Source organism: Pagrus pagrus (genome assembly GCF_965226575.1).
Source record: "Pagrus pagrus genome assembly, chromosome: 19".
NCBI classification, from domain to species: domain Eukaryota; kingdom Metazoa; phylum Chordata; class Actinopteri; order Spariformes; family Sparidae; genus Pagrus; species Pagrus pagrus.
The window spans coordinates 1,405,111-1,428,406 of record NC_140203.1 but is presented as its reverse complement, the minus strand read 5'-3'; the positions used below and the strand labels follow the sequence as shown (position 1 = coordinate 1,428,406).

The 23,296-nt window shown below is 43.0% G+C and overlaps 1 protein-coding gene across 1 annotated transcript; it reads right to left on the bottom strand.

Moving 5' to 3' along the window:
• Positions 1-4,780: 4,780 nt before the first annotated feature.
• Positions 4,781-23,078, bottom strand: arsb (arylsulfatase B). The gene is made up of 8 exons (XM_084383456.1): positions 22,244-23,078; positions 20,805-20,991; positions 20,446-20,636; positions 18,487-18,694; positions 14,755-14,998; positions 13,413-13,483; positions 7,895-8,008; positions 4,781-7,032 (listed from the first exon to the last, which is right to left on the bottom strand). Exons 1-8 carry the CDS (start codon positions 22,502-22,504, stop codon positions 6,767-6,769), a joined length of 1,542 nt encoding a protein of 513 aa, XP_084239582.1. The 5' UTR covers positions 22,505-23,078; the 3' UTR covers positions 4,781-6,766.
• Positions 23,079-23,296: the final 218 nt, after the last annotated feature.

The following is a 23,296-nucleotide window of genomic DNA, read 5'->3' as shown; positions in this document are numbered from 1 at the left end:
CAACACTTTGATTTAAAGCTCTTGAAGGTAAAGAGCAGTTTTTTTTACTTCACTACATTTAATTTATAAAATCAAAGTCAGAATTTCCTCTTTATCTCTTTATTCAACGATTATAACTGAACATGTTGTCGTGTCTGTGAAGCAGTTGTTGTCTTCTCAGATTACCCGTCGGTCTGTACAGCTTTTATTCACACAGTATTACGTGAACATTTGGATAGTCTACATGTCACATTCTCTCTAAATCTGTGTCTTAACCTTTACTGGGAGGCTAACAGCTGAGCCGGACTCACACCAGTCAGTCACACACAGTCTGCAGACTCCATCTATTCAGGCCCAACATGTCGGTCTATACGCTGCACAGCAGAGACACACTTAGCATTATTTCCAGACATGTGTCTATGCATCTCCTGCTCCCAGTCTCCATCTTCTATTGTTGCCAGCTTCAGTAGAGAAACACCAGGCCTGGTGCGAGGATCGGCCCATAGAAGAACAGGAACAGTGCAAGACAACAACTTTTGTATATTCATGCACGCTTTGCACGACAGTGAACGAGTATGAATGGACTATTTTGAGGCTGTTGTGACTAGGAGGGGAACAACTGGTGCCAGGACCTCGCTGCCCTCTTATTTGTGCTCCTCGGTCAGTGAAACGAGACTTGAGTGGAGTGAAAACAGAAGTCTCATGACTCGGTCTGGGAGTTTCTGGCTAAACAACTCTGCAGTCATTGTCAATAACAGCAGCCCTGATGGTTTCCGTCCACTTCCTGGGATCAGACTGACTTTCGGTTTGACACTCACAATATTACACGCTCGTATATACATGAACGATTCCTGTGATAAATACAGTTTGAGCTTCAAAATGGAAATTCAACTCTCACTGATTTACAATCCTGCATGAAACTTTTCTCTCTGTTTACATTGTTCACTAAATAACCTGACACATTACATCAGATTACTTACTACATATGGGGTATCTATAAAGTACTTCATGGGTATTTATACTGGAACAAATATGTACTACAAGTAGAAGGAAGAGGAAGAGAAGCTGGGGAGTTATTGAGTTAAATAAAAGATAAATCTCACTATAAATACTTTTACTACCTCATGACAGGGTAAAATACGGAGGCCCTGAGGGGACACATTTCCCCCAATGTGTGAGACAGAGTGAAAAAACTGAGAAAAAACATGTAAACACGTTTTTAAACAGTTATTATTAATGTGGCGTTCATTATTGGCAGAAAGGAGGAAGTTCTTTTGTATCTGTAGCTTTAAACAGTAACAGGATACGTATGTTTTTAAAACAGTCGTAGTTTTGGCGTCCAGTGATACAACGAACAATCAAAACTGATGCTAGAGAAGAATCTGAACGTCTATAATGTCCTGTTATGTGATCAGATTGAGAATTATTCATGATCCCCAGAGGATGAATTAAAGTGACTGTTGTGATTCCCTGACTGTTCCTCCAGCTCCACCAACACGTCGACAGTTTTGGCGTTTACTACAATATCTCAACAACTACTGCGTTGATGGCCATGAAATTGTGTGCAGATATCCACAGTCCCCTGAGGATGAACCACAGTCACTTTGGTCATTCCTTGACTTTTCCTGCAGAGCCACCATGAGATAGAAATTTGTGGTTTTGATTGAAATGCGTTGACCGCTGGATGGATTGCCATAAAGTTTTCATCATGATGGATTGGCACATTTTTTAAAGGCATTTATGTTTTTCAGAGGATGAACCCCACTGACTTTGGTTGGACATGCTGATAAGCCTTTTGGCCGTTTTTTCGTACCCTGTTATTACTCGATATGTACAGTACAATTTATATACGTACTGATTCCCTTGTACATAGCGGTTTAGCATTTAGACAGAAAGGTTTCACACTGTAGTTTGCAGGATTTTATCTGAAGTGTTACTGAGGGTTTTTGAAGGAGAAGATAAAGGAAGTGTACTGAGACAATGCTCTGTCAGAGACCTTTTAGACCTTAAGTATAACTTAGGAACAAGTGAGATAAGATGCACCTCCAACTATCTGAGAGAAACATTATTTTATTATTAACACAACAACTGAAGGCTCGTTTCAGTTTCAGTCGACACTGTGAGGGAACGCTGGGGATTTTTTTGTTGTTAGGTGTGATGAGCTGTTGGATTTCCCCCCTCTGAGGCTCAAGGTTCAACACATTCCTGGCTGCACCGGTCAGTATGATTTTAATCTGTTTTCACAGGCAGGCAGCGCAGACACACACCATCTTGTTTGGAATTCCAGTCTATCTTCACTGCGAGTCCTTCAGTGTCTCCTTGTGGACATACCAGAGGGGCATCAAGGGTGGCAGACGTCTTTTCGTGTCCCACATGTGCTCACCGTCCAAACATCTGAGCCTCAGGCCGGCTATCATATCTTTACACTGTCATATCTTCCAGGGGCATCACACTGGAGGCTCTCACATAGCTCCGTCGCAGCTGAAAAAACAAAACGTAAAGGGTCGAGGCGACGTCACAGCCACAGATCACACTGTTGATTCAGCAGAGGCAAATCAAGAGCCGGAGTGTGTTTGTCACTTCACAGGGCCGAGCCAGAGTGCAGGATTAAGTGTGAAAGACACACCGAAACCACTCTGAAAAGTATGAGGAGGAGACGAGTTGTGACACCGCCGAGGTTGGCTGCTCATCATCACGAGAGGGGGGAAGATGGAATAACTTGTCAGGAGGGGCAGCTCACCACAGGCGGGCGATGAGAAGTGCAAAAGTGGTCTGCAGCCCAGCTGAGAAACTATGAAGCGTCGGTTTTAGATGACTAGCAAGAGCTGGCAACATCTAATTAAATGAGCTATCCCATCATACCGAAGTGTAGAGTTTTGATTGTAGAGTAAACTAACAGAGCAAGCGAGTGACAAATTTATAGCCTCAGAAATATCCGACATGCTTTCTCAGAAACATAAAATAATCATGTGGTATTCTGGTAGTCGCCCGTCACCCAAATCCCAGTTTAAGTTCCATCTAACAGCCACGTTGGCAGATAAGCACATACACACTTACAGTCGTCACATTAGAAACCACTTATTATAAAAAAAAAACAATACAATGTACAAAAAAACAAAAACAAAACAACAGATCAGGTTTTTAAAATTTAAACATGTTAGTGGCATCACTCAGTTGCCTCGGGCGGGCCATATGGGCTGGACTGACACTAGATAAATAATTCAGTGAAACGACCCAAAATCTCAGAACACACTCATTAATTAAGCATCAACAGTAGTTTGACAATAAAAACAACAACTCAAGGCCCACTTCCTGTTTTTTTAAAGATATAATGTGCAATAATTCTGCATATCACTCTGCATATCTTTTAAAGAAACAGGAAGCGGGCCTTGAGTTGAGTTTTTACATTATCACAAATGTCTCCAGTGCCTCCAGATCGTCCTGTGTAACAAACGATCAGGTCATTTTCTGGACTCCAGCTCAAACAGTCATTTCAATGAAACCATGTTTGAAGTTTAAATAGGAAATATTTGCTTTTTTGAAAGTGCCTTCCCTTCTCCAAACAGTTTCAATGGAGGATTTGCCAGATCGTTCTGTGTAACAAACGATCTGGCACGTCAGGTGTTGATACACAAATCTATATTAATTTTCTGGACTTTCTTTTCTCTTTTTAGTTAAATATTGGATTATTTTACCTTGTTGATGCTCAAACAGTCATTTAAATGAAATCATGTTTGAAGTTTAAAGAGGAAATGTTTTTCTTCTGCTCTTCTCCAAACAGTTTCCAGACGTCTTGCCAGAAAATATGTTAAATCGTGAGCATAACCTTTGAACAGAGCCAGGCTAGCTGTTCCCATCAGTTTCCAGTCTTCATGCTAAGCTAAGCTAACGGCCTCCTGGCTGTAGCTTCATTATTAGCATACAGACACAAGAGTGATTAAATCTTCTCATCTAAGTCTCAAAGAAAGCGAAAAGGCATTTTTTACAAAATGTCCATCTATTCGTTTACTAGTTGTGTGAAATGTAGTTTAGTGAAAGTTTTTTATTTCATTTCATTGTTTTAAAAATGACCAAACAACATGAACATCGTGAGCTTTGACCTCGTGGTGCGATGTCTAACAATTGTTCCATAAAGGCACATTTTTAAGGAAACCAGAGTCGGTGACACAAGCGACCTGCAGTGTCACATGACTCTCCACAGTAACCATCATTGTTGTTTGCCTCGCTCAGCTGCCAATCAATTCACATGGCAGGTTAGAGGTCACAGCCCACATTAGGACGGGGCCGCCCACTCTCTGCAGGGAGCATTTCCTGTGGCAGTCTGCACGCTGCTGCCAATGGGAGGTCAATCACCGCGGGGCCAAAGGTCAAACTGGGAGTATGTTTCGAGGAAATTAGTTTCTCTCGCTAAGAATCCGAAAATGCAAATGATCCCTTTGGAAGTATCAGATTTTTTTTACCCTTTAGCGTGTTGGTTTTCTGTCATGTGGTGACTCTGACCGATCAAATATGTGGGATTAAATCATTCTCCACAGCAGCGGCGAAAATTTATCACCATAACTCTGTCTAAATCAGCTCCGTGAGAACTGTGCGTTCACGACCGTCTGGCATGTGGGCGTTGCTGCTGAAGCCACAACAGAAAGGATCGCTGAAGTGCACGAGAAATTCTTCACATTTTCAACCTGGAAACAGAAATACACTGCTAACACATTTAGCACCTACTCACTAACTTTAAGAGAACGAGAAGAGAAACGAGTGACCTTAAAAAAGCATTTAAATGATCTGAGTATTAGACCCAGTGTGACACTTTCGCAACATTTTGGCTTCTTTATTCTGTATCATTTGTTTTCCAGACAGTGCAGTCACTGTGTGCACGATATTAATTTTAAAAACACAGTTGAATTCATTCTTTGGTCATTCAGGGGGAATACGACACGCTGTAAACACTGACACATTATCACCTGATACAGATAAGGCTAACATGGTAGCAAACAGTTTCCTGTGTAAACATCCAGCAGATACAGAGCCACATTAGCATTTATTTGGAGCCATGTGTTTGTTTCTGGCCTCCTGATCAATGGAAGTCAAATATTTGCTCTCCTGATTTCGGCCTCCAGCTCACAACTGTGACCTCAGCACTTTGGACGCTGCACCGTGATTCGGTCACACGTAGTTACCGACAGACATCTAAGAGGGAAAATGATTTTTTTGTGGTCCAGCAGCTGGTAACAAAGTCCACAGACGGGGCAGCAGATTTAAGAGGAGACTCTACAGGTGAAACATGTTTGAATGCTCTGGTCAATTTTTGTTTTTTGTTCTATAACATGTCTTTTTTCAGACGAGTGGAAAGAAAACGTCTAAAATACAAACTTAGGTTTTTATTTTAGTTCAGATTTCTGTTCTGGACATTCATACAAATAGGTGCATATTTAATTACTGAGCCACATTTGCATATTTAAACTTTATTTAAAATATCTGGATCATTTAAAATGATTATAGAACATTGTATTCCTTAAAACATGGACAAAATGTGTTTTTTATGGCTGTTAGTATTTTCTGATTTATAGAGAGATAAAAAGAGATATCCAAAATATCCTCTGTAAAAACCTTTGACTCTAATATGTCCACAACATGAAAGACGGCTTCATCCAATGATCTGATTTCTGTTCTGGAAATGTGCGTAATTAGTGCTCGCTGATTAGCACGCTAACTTCAGTTGTCTCTGCAACACAATACAGAGATGTCTTTCGACATAACGTCAACGCTTCACATTCTGTTGAAAATTGTTAATTTTTTAATGTTTTGAAGTAAGATCCTTACATATCGCACCTTTAATGTAAGTAATCAACTGGGGAAGTGTCATGGTGATATCTAGTAGTTAAGTTTTTTACCTCTGTCACCTGTAGTGTCTCCTGCTAAGTTGTATTTAAGTTGAAATGTTGGTTTCAATCCAGGCAAATGTTTGATCATTTCAAGCAGAAATAAAGAACATGTCTTCAGCTGCTCATCACAATTAAACAAAGGTCGCTCCACTGTGTTCACCAGCTAGTCTCTAACTGTGTCCGTATGCTGTAGCAGGTTCCTACTGCTGGTGGAAAAGATGAGAGCTGAGATCTGTAACCAAAACAAAGAGCTGAAAGATGCTAAAAAAGGTGCATCTGTTGATAATTCTCTGTGGGTTTGTCATGTAAAATTAACTCCTTTTACAATATATATATTCCTTTTATCCATCGTCAATATAAAATATTAATTGTTTAATAAAAATCCACTCTTTTCTCTTTTAAACACATCTAAGTCTTTACTTTCTCCTGTACGGTCGTGAAAAACCTTCACCAAGACACCAGAGTTCGGTTGGTGAAACATTTCTCTCAGGGTTCAAACAGCCTCTCGTCTCTGTGACTTTGCGTTCGACACATAAAAGCAGCCTGCAGCTTCTCAACTGTAGATAAACGAGGTGCAAATACCTGAAACAGCAGGAACGATCAGCAACATGTGCAACTTCACGTAATCACTTTCAAGAAACCAGAGCGGACACAGATCAATGAGGACGGCAGCGTCCATCAATCAATTAATGTCTGAGCATCTCTACGACTCAGAAGGAAAAAGATCAAGTCGATCACAACATTTCTTTTTGTTTTGTTTTTTTAAAATCTGCATGTTTCAAATAATTGTGTCCTGAAATCTTTACGTTGATATAAATTTCTATAACTTCATTCGTCTCGACAAATCAGATTCCAGCTGTTGTGATTCACAGTAAACTCAGTAAACAAAGCTTCATCACTGTCATCTAAGCCCAGGGTCCCCAGGCTCCAGTGGGGCCCGGGTCACATCTGGGGTCATCGGCGGGGAAGTTTATCGGCAGAGCGCTTTTCTGGTGGTGCTGGAGCCGAGTGAGGAGATACTCCACCACTGTGGGGAACTGAGCGGACACCTCGTTCCTCTCCTCCGGATCTTTTTCTACGTCGAACAGCATCACGGGCTTCAGTGGATCCTCCTCTGAGGACCTCGACTCTGAGCTGTTGTGGCCCGGCCGCGGGAACCAAATGTCACAACCTGCAGGAAACAAGATGGAGGACATTAAAGTAAACTCAGTACATTTACTCAAGTACTGTATTTAATTACAATTTCTAGGTAGCATTTCTTTTTAAAGCTACTTGATACTTCTACAATACAAAACAGGAGAGATGTACTTTTACCTTCACTACATTTACCAGACAGCTGTAGTTACTTCTCAGATTAACATTTTAAACCAGAAGCTCACAACTTTTGTCTCGTTTGGGCCCCTCGTCATATTTTATTTCAGTGAGTTGTTGGAGCTGTGGATGGAGCTGCGTATCAACACTGATTTCCTGATGTGATTCAATTAAATATCCATTCAGTTTGGAATATTTCAATTACAGTAGAAATTCATTTGTTGCCTGGCAGGTGATAATTTCAGAGCCACATCTCCAGGAAAAAGATCTTTTATGATTCAATATCGTTCGACTGAAACCTGCCGCTGCGTATTACTTCAAAACGTCTCGGCTTTCTGTTTTTCTCAGGGTAACGTCGACTAACAACACAGGACACAATGAGAGTTTAATCATTCATTCGGTTTATAATGGAGACATGAAGGCAGAAAGAAAAGGTGCCAGCCGTGCCGGTATCAAGAGGCAGCCTTCACTTTCACAGATTTCGTGCCCAGTGGCAGTGAAAGTGAGCTTTACAGGGAACGGATCGAAGCACTGATGGTCTCATTATTCTACAGACCTTCGTAATGAGACCTTAAAGTAAAAAACTCTTCTCGTGCCAGTTTAAGTGAAAGGCTCTGAATACTTGTGATTAGCAGAGATAAGAAGTGAATGTGTGTCTGTGCCTGATTTTCCGCTTCCCACTCAGACTAAACATGTCATTACTGGTGAGAGGAGATACTGACCTGGGTATCCAGTCAGCAGCTTCCAGTTGGAGGATCGGATGGCGGCGTGAATGGACACATTGAAGCCAGAGCTGACCGTCTGAGCCAAAGTTAACTGACGCCTGGTGCCAGGACCTGCGGAGAGCAGAGGACGGAGCTGATCGTGGAGGTCATCCATTTTATTTCTTTTTAAAACTAGAAACTGCTGATTAAGATGGTATTAGACTACCACTGGAAACAAAAGCCCTCTGTGGATGACAGACTGGCACCAAGCTCCAGTGCATACCTGGGAATCACAGCCAGTGTCAAGTGAAGGTGTGAAAACAAATATACCAATAAGAAAGACGTCTGTTTGAGCAGTAAAATCAACAGTGACACAGCAGCAAGTGAGAGGCTCAAAACAATCCTTCCCTTTAAGAACAGACATTGTTGTACTTATGAATTTCCTCAAATTAAAGGAGCTCTGGACCGGAGGAATGTGACCAATAAGGTGGTAATGTGCTCAACTCAGCACCAAGTCCTCTATTTCTGCCAAACACAATGAATGATTAGCTACAAGTGCAGTACGGAGGACCGAAACTGTGAAGTATAAACAAAGAGAGCAATAATCATTAATAACTTCATTAATATCCTATTAAACGCACCGAAAATAATATTAAAAATAAAAGAAAGCATGAATTTGATATTTCTGTTTTAATTTCTGTTGGTTTGTCGGTTGGTTTGTTGTTGATTTGCTGGTTGGTTGGTTGGTTGAGTGGTTTGCTGGTTGGTTGGTTTGTCGGTTGGTTTGCTGCTTGGTTGGTTTGTCGGCTGGTTTGTCGGTTGGTTGGTTGGTTTGTCGGCTGGTTTGTCGGTTGGTTGGTTGGTTTGTCGGTTGGTTTGTTGGTTGGTTTGTCGGTTGGTTGGTTTGCTGGTTGGTTGGTTTGTCGGTTGGTTTGCTGCTTGGTTGGTTTTTGTCGGCTGGTTTGTCGGTTGGTTGGTTGGTTTGTCGGTTGGTTTGTTGGTTGGTTTGTCGGTTGGTTTGCTGCTTGGTTGGTTGGTTTGTCAGTTGGTTTGCTGGTTTGTTGGTTGGGTTGTTAGTTGGGTTGTCGGTCCTCTTTACAGTTGGTCAGATTTAAAAACAGTGAGTAAATGAGGAATAAGGGTCACAGCTCTCAACTGGCATCATTTTATAAGTTTCATAAGCTCAAAGTAAATAATTGACCCTTTGTTCTGAGGATGTTCAGAAGCTTCTGCAGCACCACGAGGTATTTTCTGTTCTTATGGAAAATATCTCCCAGACGTGAGCACACACTTTCTAAGAAAGTGCAGATCCGGCCTTGAGAGTATTCTCAGGTTCATGCCATGGTTGACCCCGACAATATGGTCCCGATTAGTCAGATTTGGGAGTAATTTTGGCGTCCTGACGCCGTCAAAAACAAGTATTTCCTCACATTCTTAGCATATGGACAGATCCCCACCCACTCAGATCCCACGTTCCCATCGGAGCTGGTTTTATAGAGTCGACCCGACCACATCGACATGACTGCAGAATTAAAGCATTTCCGATCTCAGCGTTTCTGCAACCGCACGATAAAAGCTGTGACACTGAGTTCTTCACTGATCATTGCGCAAATGACATGTGGGTATCTTAATTGTTCTCACATGCACTGAGCTGGGTTGCTCAATGTGATCACAGCTTTGTGTAAACAACAGACTGGCAGAGCTCAGATCCTCGCAGAACAACAGTAACAGTCATCAGGTGTCAGTGCCGTTATGTAAGCAGGTGGGATGATGAATGATTTGGGCTCTGTGGACATCAGGGTTGGATTTATTCTGGGAGGCTCTGGCTCTTCTTCTTCTCTTGCTCCTTTCAGGAAAGGGGCCTCAAACCCCGACGCACACACACACCATCCATTTCTTGAAAGCCGGCCTCGCTCATCTGGATCCACAGCAGGAGAACCTACGAATGGGCTCAGGAGGAAGGAGGGAGGGGAAGAGGAGAGACCCAGAGAGGGCAGAGGAGCACGGAGGGGAAATTTGGGGGTGATTTAAGGCCTGGGCCGAGTCCAGGGTCTCTCTGTCGACAAGCGAGAAGTTCAGGGACCCCTCTGTGACCCATTTAGTCGGGATCCCTCTCCTCACACAGAGCACGGAGGAGGGATTCTGAAACTTGAAAGGAGAAAGTATGTAGAAAGGGTACGAGGCCTTTTCATGAGTTAAACAGAGAAACTGAAAGGAGCATGAAGAGAGACCGAAGGAGAGCAGGGTCTGAAAGAGAGGCTGGTTCATAGAAAGACCAAATGAAAGAGGGATCTCAGGCTGGAATGTCTCAGGAGGAGCTGGCTGTCGCTGCCGCGGCCGACAAGAAAGATTCAAACAAAAACACAAAAGCTTGTAAAGCTGCAGTGTTGTTCTTCACTGTTATCATCCAAATGATTTAGATGGTAACGCCCAGCAGTGAAGTCAGAGGACAACTTGAGCTCAACTGGCTTCAGTTGTATAAACAGTTGCGTCTCGAAAAATGCTATAAATCAGTGTAAAGATGAATTTAAACAGAGGCTATATGGACGTGTTCCCAGCAGTTCTTAATGACTTTGTTTACTATTCATTTCATTTCATTGTCATTATTTTGATGTAAAGTTAAATTACAAACCCACAGAGAATCATCACCCCAGCTCCACTGAGCATTTTAGCGTCTTAACACAGTGTTTTGTGTTTTTTAAAGCCCACTACTTTAATGTTGTGGTCTCACCACCAAGTCAACCTCGTTTCTACTCGCACTCGGTGTGTAACACAGAAGCAGATCTGATCCGGAGACGTTCAGCGACGGGAGGAGAGCTCAGAGATGAGTTTGTAACTTGTGGGACTAAAAAGTGGATTTATCTTCACTCCTGTTTATCGGCCTGACTGCAGCAGTGATCCGGAGGTGACCTCCACTGTCGGGTGTTTCTGTTCTGTAATGTTGAATGCTGACTGGAGCTGGAGGGGAAATGGACTTTACTTCATGAACACAAGGTTACAGAGAGGAGAGAGAGAACCAGAACCAGAACCAGAGTCTCTGCTGAATGCGGAGTTCACTCAGAGGTTGAGTAAAGTAATCTGGCTGTTTCACTAATGATCCTGCAGTTAAACTGGTGGTGAACACAACATTAAACAACCAGGGCTCCATGTCCTCAGACGAGGTGATGTTTCAAAGTCTTCTTCACGTTATGTTTCGTCTCGTTCTCCGACTTCCTTCCTCTCTCTCTGACTCTCCTGGATGTTGTAGCGGCAGACGGACAAATGAAACCGTTACCTTGTTACTGAATACATGCTAGAAGAGGAGAAAAGCCCTGAACTGGATGAATAATGTGACCCTGTGGTGGATCTATTCTATGACGACACATTACAGGACCTCCGTGAAACATTTCAGCACAAGAAAAACTCCTGTACCATTTCTGAATGAGTCAGAAATATTGTCGTCAGACCAGGACCAGGACCAGGACCAGGACCACCTAATATGAAGTGGTTAAACAAGAGGCCACTCCACTGTGTCGGGGCCGTCACATGACCCACATCCTGGAAACCTCCCGACAATCACAGAGTTTAAACTGTACACACACACACACACACACACACACACACACACACACACACACACACACACACACACACACACACACACACACACACACACACACACACACACACACACCGTCTCCGATTTCACCCCTGTTGACTGATTCAACAGCGACTGATTATGATTTCCACCCTGTGCTATCAGCATTCCTCAGATGTAAACAGAATAACAAACGGCATTTTATGAGGTACAATAATCACTAAAACATGAAATATGAGTAGAATAAAGCTCATTAATGGAGCGTTTTCTTAAGCGATTCAGATAACGTATGACTGATGATCATCTTCATGAAAAATTACTTTTCACAGGATCACGAAATGAAAACATCATGTGCACACATTTCATAAAGCGACGACCTCCTCGTGACCTTTTAATCCGCTCAAACAAATTTCAAACACTCATAACAAACGTAACGTCGATGTCTAATACGTTAATGTGAGTTTAGTCAAATGTTATGTAACGAGCTATTCTCAGGCCTCAGTTAATTAGATTCAAGATGTCTGGTTCAAACAATGAGCCCTTGATACTCGTGGCCATGTCGGGGGGAAAAAAGAGAAAACAGCAGAATTACAACATTAGAAACGTAGAAACACACACACACACACACACACACACACACACACACACACACACACACACACACACACACACACACACACACACACAGAGGAGGAGAGGTAACATGAGGTTTCCATCACCTCAACATGATTTATCAAATTGTCGTCACCGGCACATGAAGAGTGGTTCAAATGGTTTCAACATGTTTTCATGTGTCTGTGCGGAGACGTGCAGGCTGAGTTAACTGGTGAGAATGTAACTTTTCACGAAGTTTATAAAGTTTCTCCAAAACTCCACAACTCACTACATTTGGTTGATTTTTAAAGGGAGTCTGGTGACGTTCCCCACAAGCAGCAAAGAAGTCGCCTATACTGGTTACTGTTCAGTGTGTTTGTAAAATGTGACATGTTTAGATCAATAAAATGTTTCTTCTTTCATAAATTGAGTGTAAATGGTGAAATCAGTGTAAACAGTGTGTTCAAACAGCTGCTAAATGTTGGCAGGTGAGACTTTAGCACTTTAGACACAGAAGCAGACAGGCTGGTACAGCCATGCTGCCACAAACTGACACTTTGTACAAGGAAACAAACAACTGACTGTTTTCATTTAATGCTGAATTTACCAGAAGGAGACAATGATTCAGAATCTGTCAGAGACAGAGTTTCATAATGTTTGTTGAGTTTCTCCTCATGAAACAACTCCTAAAATCACAGCATTTGTTAAGGGAGTCTGGTGATGTTGTGTTTACTAGTTCAATGGTTAGCGTGTTCACAAACATCTGCTGCTAACACTGGCAGGTTAAGAGAGCGTGACAGCGTGACATGTAACAAAGTACAAATACTTCATTACTGTACTTCAGTACATGTTTCAGGTATCTGTACTGTACCTGAGTATCTCTGAGACTTTCCCTCTCTACATCTGAACACAACATCTGAACTCTTTGTGGTGCGTTCAGGAACAGCTGGGACAAATCCTACTGACTCTACCTTTAACTTTAATAATCTTTGAATTATATTAATGTGACGTGAGCTTCAGTTAGCTTTGACCACAAATGTCCTTCAGAGGGAGACTTTTTACTCTGATACTCCGAGTACATGTCAGAGCCTGTACTCGATTACTTTTACTGGAGTAATGTTGAATCAGTACTTCTGCTTTTACCAGAGTCTGTTTTTACACAAGTATCTGAACTTCTCCTGGAGGAGAGGACGTGAGGACTTTTCACACCTCTGCAGTTTCTGCTCTGCACCTTGTGTCAGATGATGTTTGTACTTCACAGGATCAGATTTACTGCACATGTACACACAGTGTGAGCTCCTCTTCAGGTATCAGGTCTTAATACTTTGTGTCCTGCTGACAGTTCAGACGGACTCGTGAACTTACATGGAGCGATGTCGTTGTACAGAGGGTCGATGTTGTGCAGCAGCTCCAGTCTGGGCGAGGCGAAGCCTTTGCTGTAAGATAAAAAGCAGTGTGACTCTTCAACATATGGATACACAACACAACACAACACAACACACACACACAGCACGCTGTCTGACTCATGCACTGTAAAATCCACTGGGATCTGTAAATCTAAAGCAGCTGGCCGCTGTTCACCAGGCAGTCATATGCTGCGACCGCACTCCACCACAGAGAAAACACACTGCTCTCACTGACCACAGTGTCTGATAACACAACTAAAATAACTCTCGCTCTCTGCTGCTCTCAGCTTCAGTCCCCGTTTCATTTTTGCTGTTTTCTCAAACAGGACGGCCAATTAGAAACGAGATGAAGCTGTAAACAAACAGCAGTCGTTGCCGTGCGTCGTTGTGCTGCTCACACGGCAACGCCAGCAGCCGGCGGTCAGCTGACGTGCGTCAGCCAATCGAGTCAAGTGCAGGCTGTGAGTGGTAGTTTGTGGTCCGGGCTGAGCCTTGATTTTCTGCTGCAGCCCTCAATTTCACCTTCCTCACTGTGTCCACATTTAGTTTACAAATATAATGTGTCAGTCACACAGGACTGCGACAGCTCCAGTGACGAGCTGTTCACAAGCTAACATGGAGAGTTCAGCTGCGGTCCGACACGCGTTCTTATTAAAGGAACAGTTCGTCCAAAAATAAAACTCCAGTCATCATCTCCTCCCTCCACGCTGATGGAAAGTCAGGTGACGTTTCATAGTCCACAAAAACATTTCTGGAGCTTCACAGTAAAACAGAGTCAAGTCTCCAGCTGCTTCAGTTGTTTAGCAAAATGCTGCAACTCTGTGTTACTGTGAAGCTCCAGACTTCACCTGACTTCACCTGACTTTCATCAGCATGGAGGGAGGAGGTTTTTGGGTGAACTGGTCCTTTCAGTCAATAACAGTTTCTTTGCAAAGTTCTCCAAAACAAAAAAATCAACTACACATAACTGAATATATTAAGTATAAAGGAACTTAAACATCTCAGGTATGTTGCCACATAAAAGGATTTGTGGCTAAACTAATTAGTGATCCACAGCCGGCTTTGATCGGCCTCAGAGGCAGAGCTGTGGGATGGAGAGAGGATAAGGGCAGAGAAAAAAGAAAGGGACGGGAGGACTACAGACTTGTGTGAGAATGACTGATGGTATTTCCTCCTCTTTGAGCTCCTATTGCCGCAGTAACAAAGGGCTTATTGAGGGAGCGGGGGCTCCGGCGAGAGGAGACGCCGGGTCAGGGAGAGTTGGAGCGAAGGATGGGAAAGAGGCACAAAGAGACGCTCACCTGATCGAGTCCCACACGTTGAATCCATCCAGCGGCTTCGTCCCGTTGGTGCTCCCTCCCGCCAGGCCGACCAGAGTTGGCAGCCAATCAGAGATGTGGATGAGCTCGCGGCTGACGGTTCCCGGCTGCTTCAGCAGCGGGCTGGCGACGAATCCTACGCCACGGATCCCTCCTTCCCACAGAGACCACTTCCTCCCTCGCAGAGGCCAGTTGCTGGCACCGTACAGCGTCTGACCGCCGTTATCTGTCCAACAACCAGACGAACCAGAGAGATTTTAAATCAGTAACCTGTGGGGCTGCACAGGTGCAATATCCACATGGTAAAGGTAAAATGTGACAAACAGCATTATAGTGAAGTCCTGTAGAGCTGCAGAGACGTCCTGACCTACAGGGCTTCAACAAACATCACATCATCAGGATTTTAAAATGAAAACTGTGATGCAGAAATGATCATCATCACTAAATCACATCTGTCAAAATGATCACATGTCATGCAGCCTTATTTCACAGCAATCCATCAAACAGTTGTTGAGACATTTAACTCAGGAGAAGAGTCTGGAAGTGACGCTGCAGGCTAACGCTAAGCTAGCTGTACAGTCTCCTAAGTGTGCGGTGGAGGGAGAAGGATGAACAGGGACAATCACAGATCTGATTTAGATGTCGATGACCGAAATCAAAAGCTCATTTCAATCGACGTTCGATGTAAAATCAGAGTCATGATACGTTTTCTATTTAAGATAGACACTTTAAATAAATCTCAGAGGATAAAGACAAAGAAAAAGAAAGTTCGCTGTTAAAGCAGAGCTAAAGAAACAACAGCCAAGTGTCAGAGAGAAGAAAACCCTGAATTTGTCAGAAAAGAAGGCTGGTAAGTTTGTGAGGTTGTTAAAAAAAGTTCCTAAAACTTCAGGAAAACTCAAGTCTGATTAAATATCGAATTCATCCAGATCACTTGTTTTCCTCAAACCTCCTGCAGTTATTGCATTTTACAGTTTGGGTTGATTTGACAGTTTATCAGTATTTCTGTGCTGTTAATGTTTTGCATCGAATATAAAATGAAATATCCATAAAATATGAGTCAGTTCACTCGATGATAGAAACGGTGTCTCTTAAGGAAAAAGGCTGAGAACCACTGACACAAACTGCTGCTGTATAATATCCAACCATTACACAAGTGCACACACAGGCGGTTCAGCTGACTGTCATCATCCCAGCACGTCTGTCCAGTATAAACACACTTTGACCAATCACATCGCGGCAGGGCTCCCCTTTCAGCAGCAGAGAGTCATGCAAGTCCAGGAAGTAGTCTGTCCCGATTCCCGCACTGTTCTGGAAAAGACCGTCTGCCCCGTTAATGCTTTCTCAAGCTGCTCTCTCTCCACGGGACGGCTCGCTCCTCGTTTTCTTACAGTAACGTTTCATCATGAAGGAATTTCAGGGTTCAGGCTCATTGATTTACGCCTGACACACGTGGGTCAGCGATAACAGCTTCAACATGAGAAAATGTTCAATTAATAGGCGGAGATATGACTAATAAAGCCACTGATCTGTCCTGATAAGTGATGTTTGTGGAGTCAGGTGTTACACAAAGTGAAGCAGGAAGTAGTTTCCCTCAGTTTCAGATGTGAAACTATTCACTACTGAACGCTGGACAAGTGCTGATAAATAATAATAATAATAATAATAATAATAATCACCTGGTCGAGGTTTATTTATCAGCTCTATTAAAGATGTTTTGCTCATCCGACCGAGGAACAATTACCCACCTGATGACGGTTGGATGAGCAAACATGCTCTTCAGTAAAGGTGATGAACAGCTCACCTGGTAGACTGCGTGGATCATGAGGTTGAGGTTGAAGGTTTGATTCCACCCTGTTGTTGCTGCATGGACTAAATTTTGGTTTCTTTAGTTTACATTAGACGTCTGTAACTGAAGAAGAAAATAAGTCCAAAATGACAACGTAAGAAGTTTGAACCCTGTAAGATGTCACGACTACGACAGTACGACAAGTATTAGGGCCATAAAATTGAGACTTTGACAAATAAAGTTGTCTTTTCCTCGTAAAATTACGATTTTTCTTTATAATATAATATTTTTCGACTTGAAGCCTCTGATTTTTTTCCCTCAGTGTGGCCCTCATACTCCACCCTACACTTGGACATCGATGCTGTACGTTGAAAAGAAAAATAAGACGTTGTCTCTGGCTCTTCAGTGGGCATCTTTTCTACAGACGGACACAGAACTGTCGTCTGCGTCTCTGCTCGCTGGGTTTCTGAATCCTTTTGAAGCAGATGTGTGGAAGAACAATGAAGCACCTACCGCAGCCCAAAAACCTCTCACTTTACTTTCACAGCATTGTTCCGGTCCCATAATTACCCTTTAAAAGCCCTAAAAATAACCCTCAAAGGAGTTACCTACCTCACGTGCAATTCATTACCAGTTCCACATGTGGAAACCTGAGAGCCGACGCATGTTTACATGATGCTGAAAGCTCGTCTGAAGTCTTTACAGATACTTTTTCAAGGTTAAACTATTTTCCAGTGATGTGTGTGAAGAGATGTTTTCCTTCAGTGTGATTCCTCTCTGTAAATGTCCACATCCTGCCTCCACCGACACAGACCGAACAAATACAACAGAACGATGCCCTCTAGTGGACAACCAGAGTATTACATGCGATATGTTCGGTGAAGCCGGCGCTGCGTCTGTGGAGAACGACTGAAAACCCTCAGAAACACTAAACACAGAATAATATCTGCTCCACGTTCCCTCTTGACCCTGTCGTGTTATAAAACGTGTTTTCTGACTCTCTGATGCTTTAATTCAATAAACCACCTGAATCACCTGAACGCCTCTCGGCCCAGGAAAACTGGCTTTGATGTGAGGACATAAAATGTAATTGCTCTTTGCTTTGCACTCTGTGATTTGGTTTCTACACTGGCACACTATGAGAGAGAAAAAATAACAGCTGTGGGAAATATGTTAACATTCCCACAGGCGTCCGCCCGATTATCCCGTCTACGTGTAGAGCTCGCTGTCTCACGATGAAACGGAAGAAGTCAACTCTAATCAAGTGCTTCAGCAAACCTCTGACTGCAACATGTACGTGGTTTAAAGGTCCCATCTTGTGTTATACTCACTTTTGTTTTGGGTGTCGACCAGCAAAAAGATTTCTGTTGGATTTATTTTCATTTATAGTAAATATATATATATATACAAATATAAATATAAATATATACTATCAGGTAAGCAGTAATCAATATATCAGGACGATGAGGTCGAGCTTGTCTGTTTTAGGTGATTTGTAAATGTTTTGTTTGTTTTTGCTGTTGTTTTATTTTAATCTTGTTAGTGTGTCTCTGTTAACATTATGTGAATATGAAGTGGGTCCATAAATATTTGGAAAATGAAAATAACAATGAAGGATATAACTTTGAGAGTTAAAGCGGAGAAGCACATCACTTGATTGATTTCTTTACAAAGTGTTATTTAAATTATTTATATTTTTGTCCTGAACAGGAACAGTTTGGGATCATTAGAAGATGGATATCAATCAGTTACTAATTATGACCTTTCCTCTACTGCCACCCGGTGGTCAGAAGGATTCTCACACTACAAAACATGTCATTACATTTTTCTAACGCAAAACCAATATTTCCTCACCCACACTGAACATTTCTGCTCTAGAAGACAGTTTGGTGTCAGGGTGTTTATCTTGGTGACATGTCTCTGACCTGTAGAGAACACGAGGACGGTGTTGTCCCACAGTCCTCTCTGCTGCAGAGCCAGAGTGATGTTGCCCACCGCCTCGTCCATGGCCGACACCATGCCGGCGTACGCCCTGCGATGGGGGTCTTTGATGAAACTGTAGGGGGCCTCGTAGTGCGCTGGAACCTGCAGCGGCGAGTGGACCGACTGCAGCGCTGCATAGAGGAAGAGCGGCTGAAAGATAAAGAGAGACTTCCTGTTGGCAGGAGGAGGTGGCAGCTCACAGCACAAACACAACAATCACAATATATACTGAAGGATGAACGTCAGAGCAGCAGCTCACAGTTGCAGCTGCTCCAAACATGTCAACTTTTACAAATACAGTAAACAGTAACGAATGTAGGCTACTTCTTTTTCACCTTTGGAAATTGTCACCAGACACCCTTTAAAAAACGTGCAATGTTGTGACTTGTTGAGTTAGGATAAACTTTATAAACGTTGTTGATGAAGGTTCTCAGTCATCCAGGTCATAGTAAATCAAGGTGCTGTATCGTAAGCAACTCCGTGTGGGAGTGTCCTTACAGAGCTGTTAAGGACACGTGTGAGCTCTGAGTTTCAGTCGTTCCAGTTTGACATAGATGGATTCCTTTACTCCTCAAAGACAGATGGTTTGAAAGAGGAGTCAAATAATTTATCTCAAACTGGAAGGACTGGCTTTGAACAGAGGAGGTGGCCTAAGACATCACTTATCACCCACTTACAATGCACTACTGAGCTCTCTCCCCCAGACAGCTTAACAACCATTCACACCTGGGCTCACCTAGCCTCAGCAACCCACATGAAGGTCGGTTAGGTTAACGACCCACAAGTGGCCCTAACGACTCCCATACAGAGTTTTAAAGCCTGCAGCTCCCCTCCAGTCAGTGAGAACTGATGAAGCCTCTTGGATGAGAGGTGACACGTCTTCAAGAAACTGAAACAAGTCCAGTTGACTACGATACAGCACTTAGATTTAGGCTATGTACACACGTAGCCGGGTATTGTTAAAACCGAATATCTCCCCCCCTCCGTTTATTAAATAAATTTTATCCACACTACCTCGTTTTCGAAAAAAACCCTTCCACACATAACCGAACATCTGCGTTTTCAATCACACTGACGGGTGATCGCATGACAGTGGACTGCCCCTCGATATGAGGACGTAATAACTCCGACAGCGACAGGAGTGAGGACCGAGACATACGGAAATTGTCACGCAATGTTATCCGTCGCCTGTGCTCTTGGAGCAGTAGTTGGGCTTGTAAAATCAAAGAGGTAAACAGCGCCTGCACAATAGTTAACACCACCACAGTTTTCACTCGGAGCCATGCTTCTGCAGTAAACAAAGGTCGCACGTTTGATGTCAGAGCAGATTTGTTGTTGTTTTGGCGCATATTGTGACGTTCGAAAACGCAAAACTCCGGTTATCTCTGTCTACACGCAAATGCATAAACGGAGTATTCGCAAATCTTCACTTTGCCCGGAGTTTTTTTAAATATTCGTTTATGATGCGTTTTCATGTGGATGACAGGTCCAAACGTAGAAAAATATATTCGTTTTAGCAGATACCCGGCTACGTGTGTACGGGGTCTTATAAACTTTGTGAAACGCTGTCTCTGACAAATTATTCATTATTTGGGCCTTCTTGTAAATTCAGCAAATGTTCTACATAAAGTTTGTTTCTTTCTTTGTGTAAAAAACATCGTGTCTGTTTGTCCCAGTGACGGACCTGCAGGTGCAAAATGGCAAAATTTGTGGATTTGTTCAATACTAACAGCAAAAACTGTATACGATAAAAAAACCTGCATGTAGTACATACAGTGTGTAGTAGATAATCAAATCTGACACTATGTGTGTGTGTGTGTGTGTGTGTGTGTGTGTGTATATGTGTGTGTGTGTGTGTGTGTGTGTGTGTGTGTGTGTGTGTGTGTGTGTGTGTGTGTGACCTCAGTGGATGTGTGTTTTTCAATGATGCTGACGGCCCTCTGGCTGAGCAGCTCAGTCGAATACACTCCTTTGTATCCGGTGGCAACCTCCTCTCCGTCCCGCAGGTCCAGCGCACAGCGAGTCTGATTCAGAGCCGCGATGGGAACACAGCGCATGTGAGTGTAATAATCCTCACTGCCTGTCAGGTAACCTGGAGCACAAAGAGGACAGGAAGTCATCCAGAGATTTATGTTTTGTGTCCAGAAGCCCCAAAGACGTTATTTACACCCTTTTTTAATCTGAAACCTGCTGAGCTCAACGAGAGGAGACAATGACTGAGTTAAATGTTTGGGTGAACTGTTCCTTTAATGAATTTTACCAAAGTAAGAGTCGAAGCCGCGGCGTGTGGGCAGGCAGTCCTTCTTGTACATGCCCAGGTGCCACTTGCCCACCATGTGCGTGGCGTACCCCGCCTCCTTCATCAGCTGGGGCAGCAGCTTCTCCTCCAGAGGGACGCAGTACGGCTGACAGGGCCAGATGATCTGGTGCTGCATGCCTGTGTGGATCTGACGAGCATAAAACAAAGACACGTCGTTGGGAAATAAACTGTGTTGAAAATCACCCTGAAGGAAGAGGAAAGAGGAAGCAGCATCTGTGGTGACGGTGATGCAAACAAACCGGTTGAAATAAACTTCCTGACAAGAGAAGACTATGTCCTCTTGTTCTACTTTCCACCAGAGTCCAAGTTAGATTTTATTGTTTCCCTGGGAAGTTTTTCTAAACATGGAAAAGTGAACAAACCCAAAGTCGTGCTCTGGGGTCAGCTCCTCCTCATGAAGCAGTGGAGGCTCAGTCAGGAGGTGATGAGCTTCACATAGACTCGGGCGATATCCAGACTTTTATATCACGATACTGACCCGCCAAAATATCTCAAAAGACGATATTATCACCACTCGTTCGCCGGGTGATGGAGGTGAGCAGCAGATGTGTGGTGTTTCAGTGATCTGTTATCATAATCACATTTTCAGTAGATTAAATACACATGTCGCAGCAGCAGACACGTAGGGAGCAGCTCTGTATTACTGCAGCAGCTGTAAGATGATGTGACGGCATTTATACATTTTTATTATTTTACATCACTTTATTATGAGGTGTTCACTGTGACTAGAGGTACAAAGAGCAGAGCGACCGACCTTTGAAGGAAGACTTTTTGTTGAAGCTGTATTTGTTTGTGAGTATCTGTATTTTTTAACATCTGAGAACCTCTTCCACTAATTATATCATAATTATTGACGCATTGACTTTTTCCTCAATAGTCTTATATCTCTATATACACAGTAAATAGATATACATCCATAATAATGCATCATCATTTATTTATTCATCTGAATCTGCAAAGGACCAAAAACAATCAAATAAATGTGGGAGGGTAAAAAGTACAGAAGCATTTCGCTGCCACACCAGAAAAAGACAAGTGGAGTTTAATGTTATAAAGTAATTTAATAAGCTACATAATTAATAATTAAAAAAACATTATAACAAGATAGTTTCACGCTTTATTATCATGTTTAAAGCATCAAACATAATAAGATAAATAATGTTAATGAAGAACAGTGTTATGATAAGTTTGTAGGATGTAATAACATGAAAATAACAATAAACTTCACATTGTAACGTGACACCGGTCCAGTTTTGTGTTCCTGAAGTGGCAGCAACAGGCTTCCGTACTGAACTAAACCGTAGCAGAAGGATCAAGAATCAGAAAAAGGAAATACTCAGATGAAGTATAAGTATCTGATGATAGTAACGTGTGAGTACCTGGTACCTGCCGGTCATCAGCTGGTTCCGGGAGGGGGTGCACAGCGGCTGCACGTAGTAGTTCTCCAGGCGGACTCCTGCGGCGGACAGCTTGTCCAGGTTCGGTGTGCTGATCTCGGAGCGGTGGTAGCCGACATCGTACCAGCCGAAGTCATCGGCCAGGACGAAGACGACGTGAGGCCGCCGAGCCGCTAACAGAACCGGAACACCGACGAGGAGCAGCGCGGCGATGAGCGAACACAGCGTCCGTCTGTCGTCCATGATGAGTCCGTGAGTGATGAGCGGAGTCCGCGATCAACAGGAAGTCAGCGGCTGCAGAGAGGCCAACATGGCGGACTGGACTCCGGCGAGCTGGCGGTTCCGACTACACGTCTCTGTAGTCATGAAGTAAAAAAGACTTCCCTGGATTATAAAAGTTACGACCCGCTCAGCCTCTCACTTCCGGGTTCTGCAACTTGAAAACACTGCCTCGGCCGCAGCAGCCAATCAGATGTCAGGACAGAAACGACGAATCACGTGAAAGTATGGAAGCCCGGTAGTGTCACTATTGGACAGTCATACGCGTTATTCAGTACACAAAGCTACATTTCCTCCATAGATCTGAAACTATTAGTCAATTAATTGATTGGCAGAAAATTCATCAGCAAGTATTTAATGAGTATTTGTGTCAGTTTCAATATTCATCTATTTTTTAATTAACACTGCATCCAGTGCAGCACATCAGTAATTATCAGCAATTATCAGTAATTATCAGTAATTATCAGGCACTAACTTCTGTCCTCAGTTCAGCCCGTTGAAAAAATGCCTCCATGAATTAAAAACTGACTTTAGAAAAAAAGGATATTAATTAAATTAAAATGTAGTGAATGAGTGAGATTTATTCATGTGCTAATTTAGTTCATTGTGTTTGACCACTTTGGGCTTCCATACCTTGTGGCTATGATGGATTGTATATGTCCTCGTGTGATGTGTGTCAGAGTCGTGTAGTTTATGATCCTAACGAGTCAGACGAAGCAGAAATAAAGACTGTGGCTCTGATGAAGAGTGGAGGAG

Excerpts from the sequence above, each read along its gene's own strand:
- arsb (XM_084383456.1), bottom strand. The coding sequence starts at position 22,504 with ATGGACGACAGACGGACGCTGTGTTCGCTCATCGCCGCGCTGCTCCTC. Across the intron at positions 20,637-20,804 it reads CGGCTTCGACTCTTACTTTG|GTTACCTGACAGGCAGTGAG; the intron begins GTAAAATTCATT and ends TTTGTGCTCCAG. Across the intron at positions 13,484-14,754 it reads AACGTGTGGGACTCGATCAG|CAAAGGCTTCGCCTCGCCCA; the intron begins GTGAGCGTCTCT and ends TTTATCTTACAG.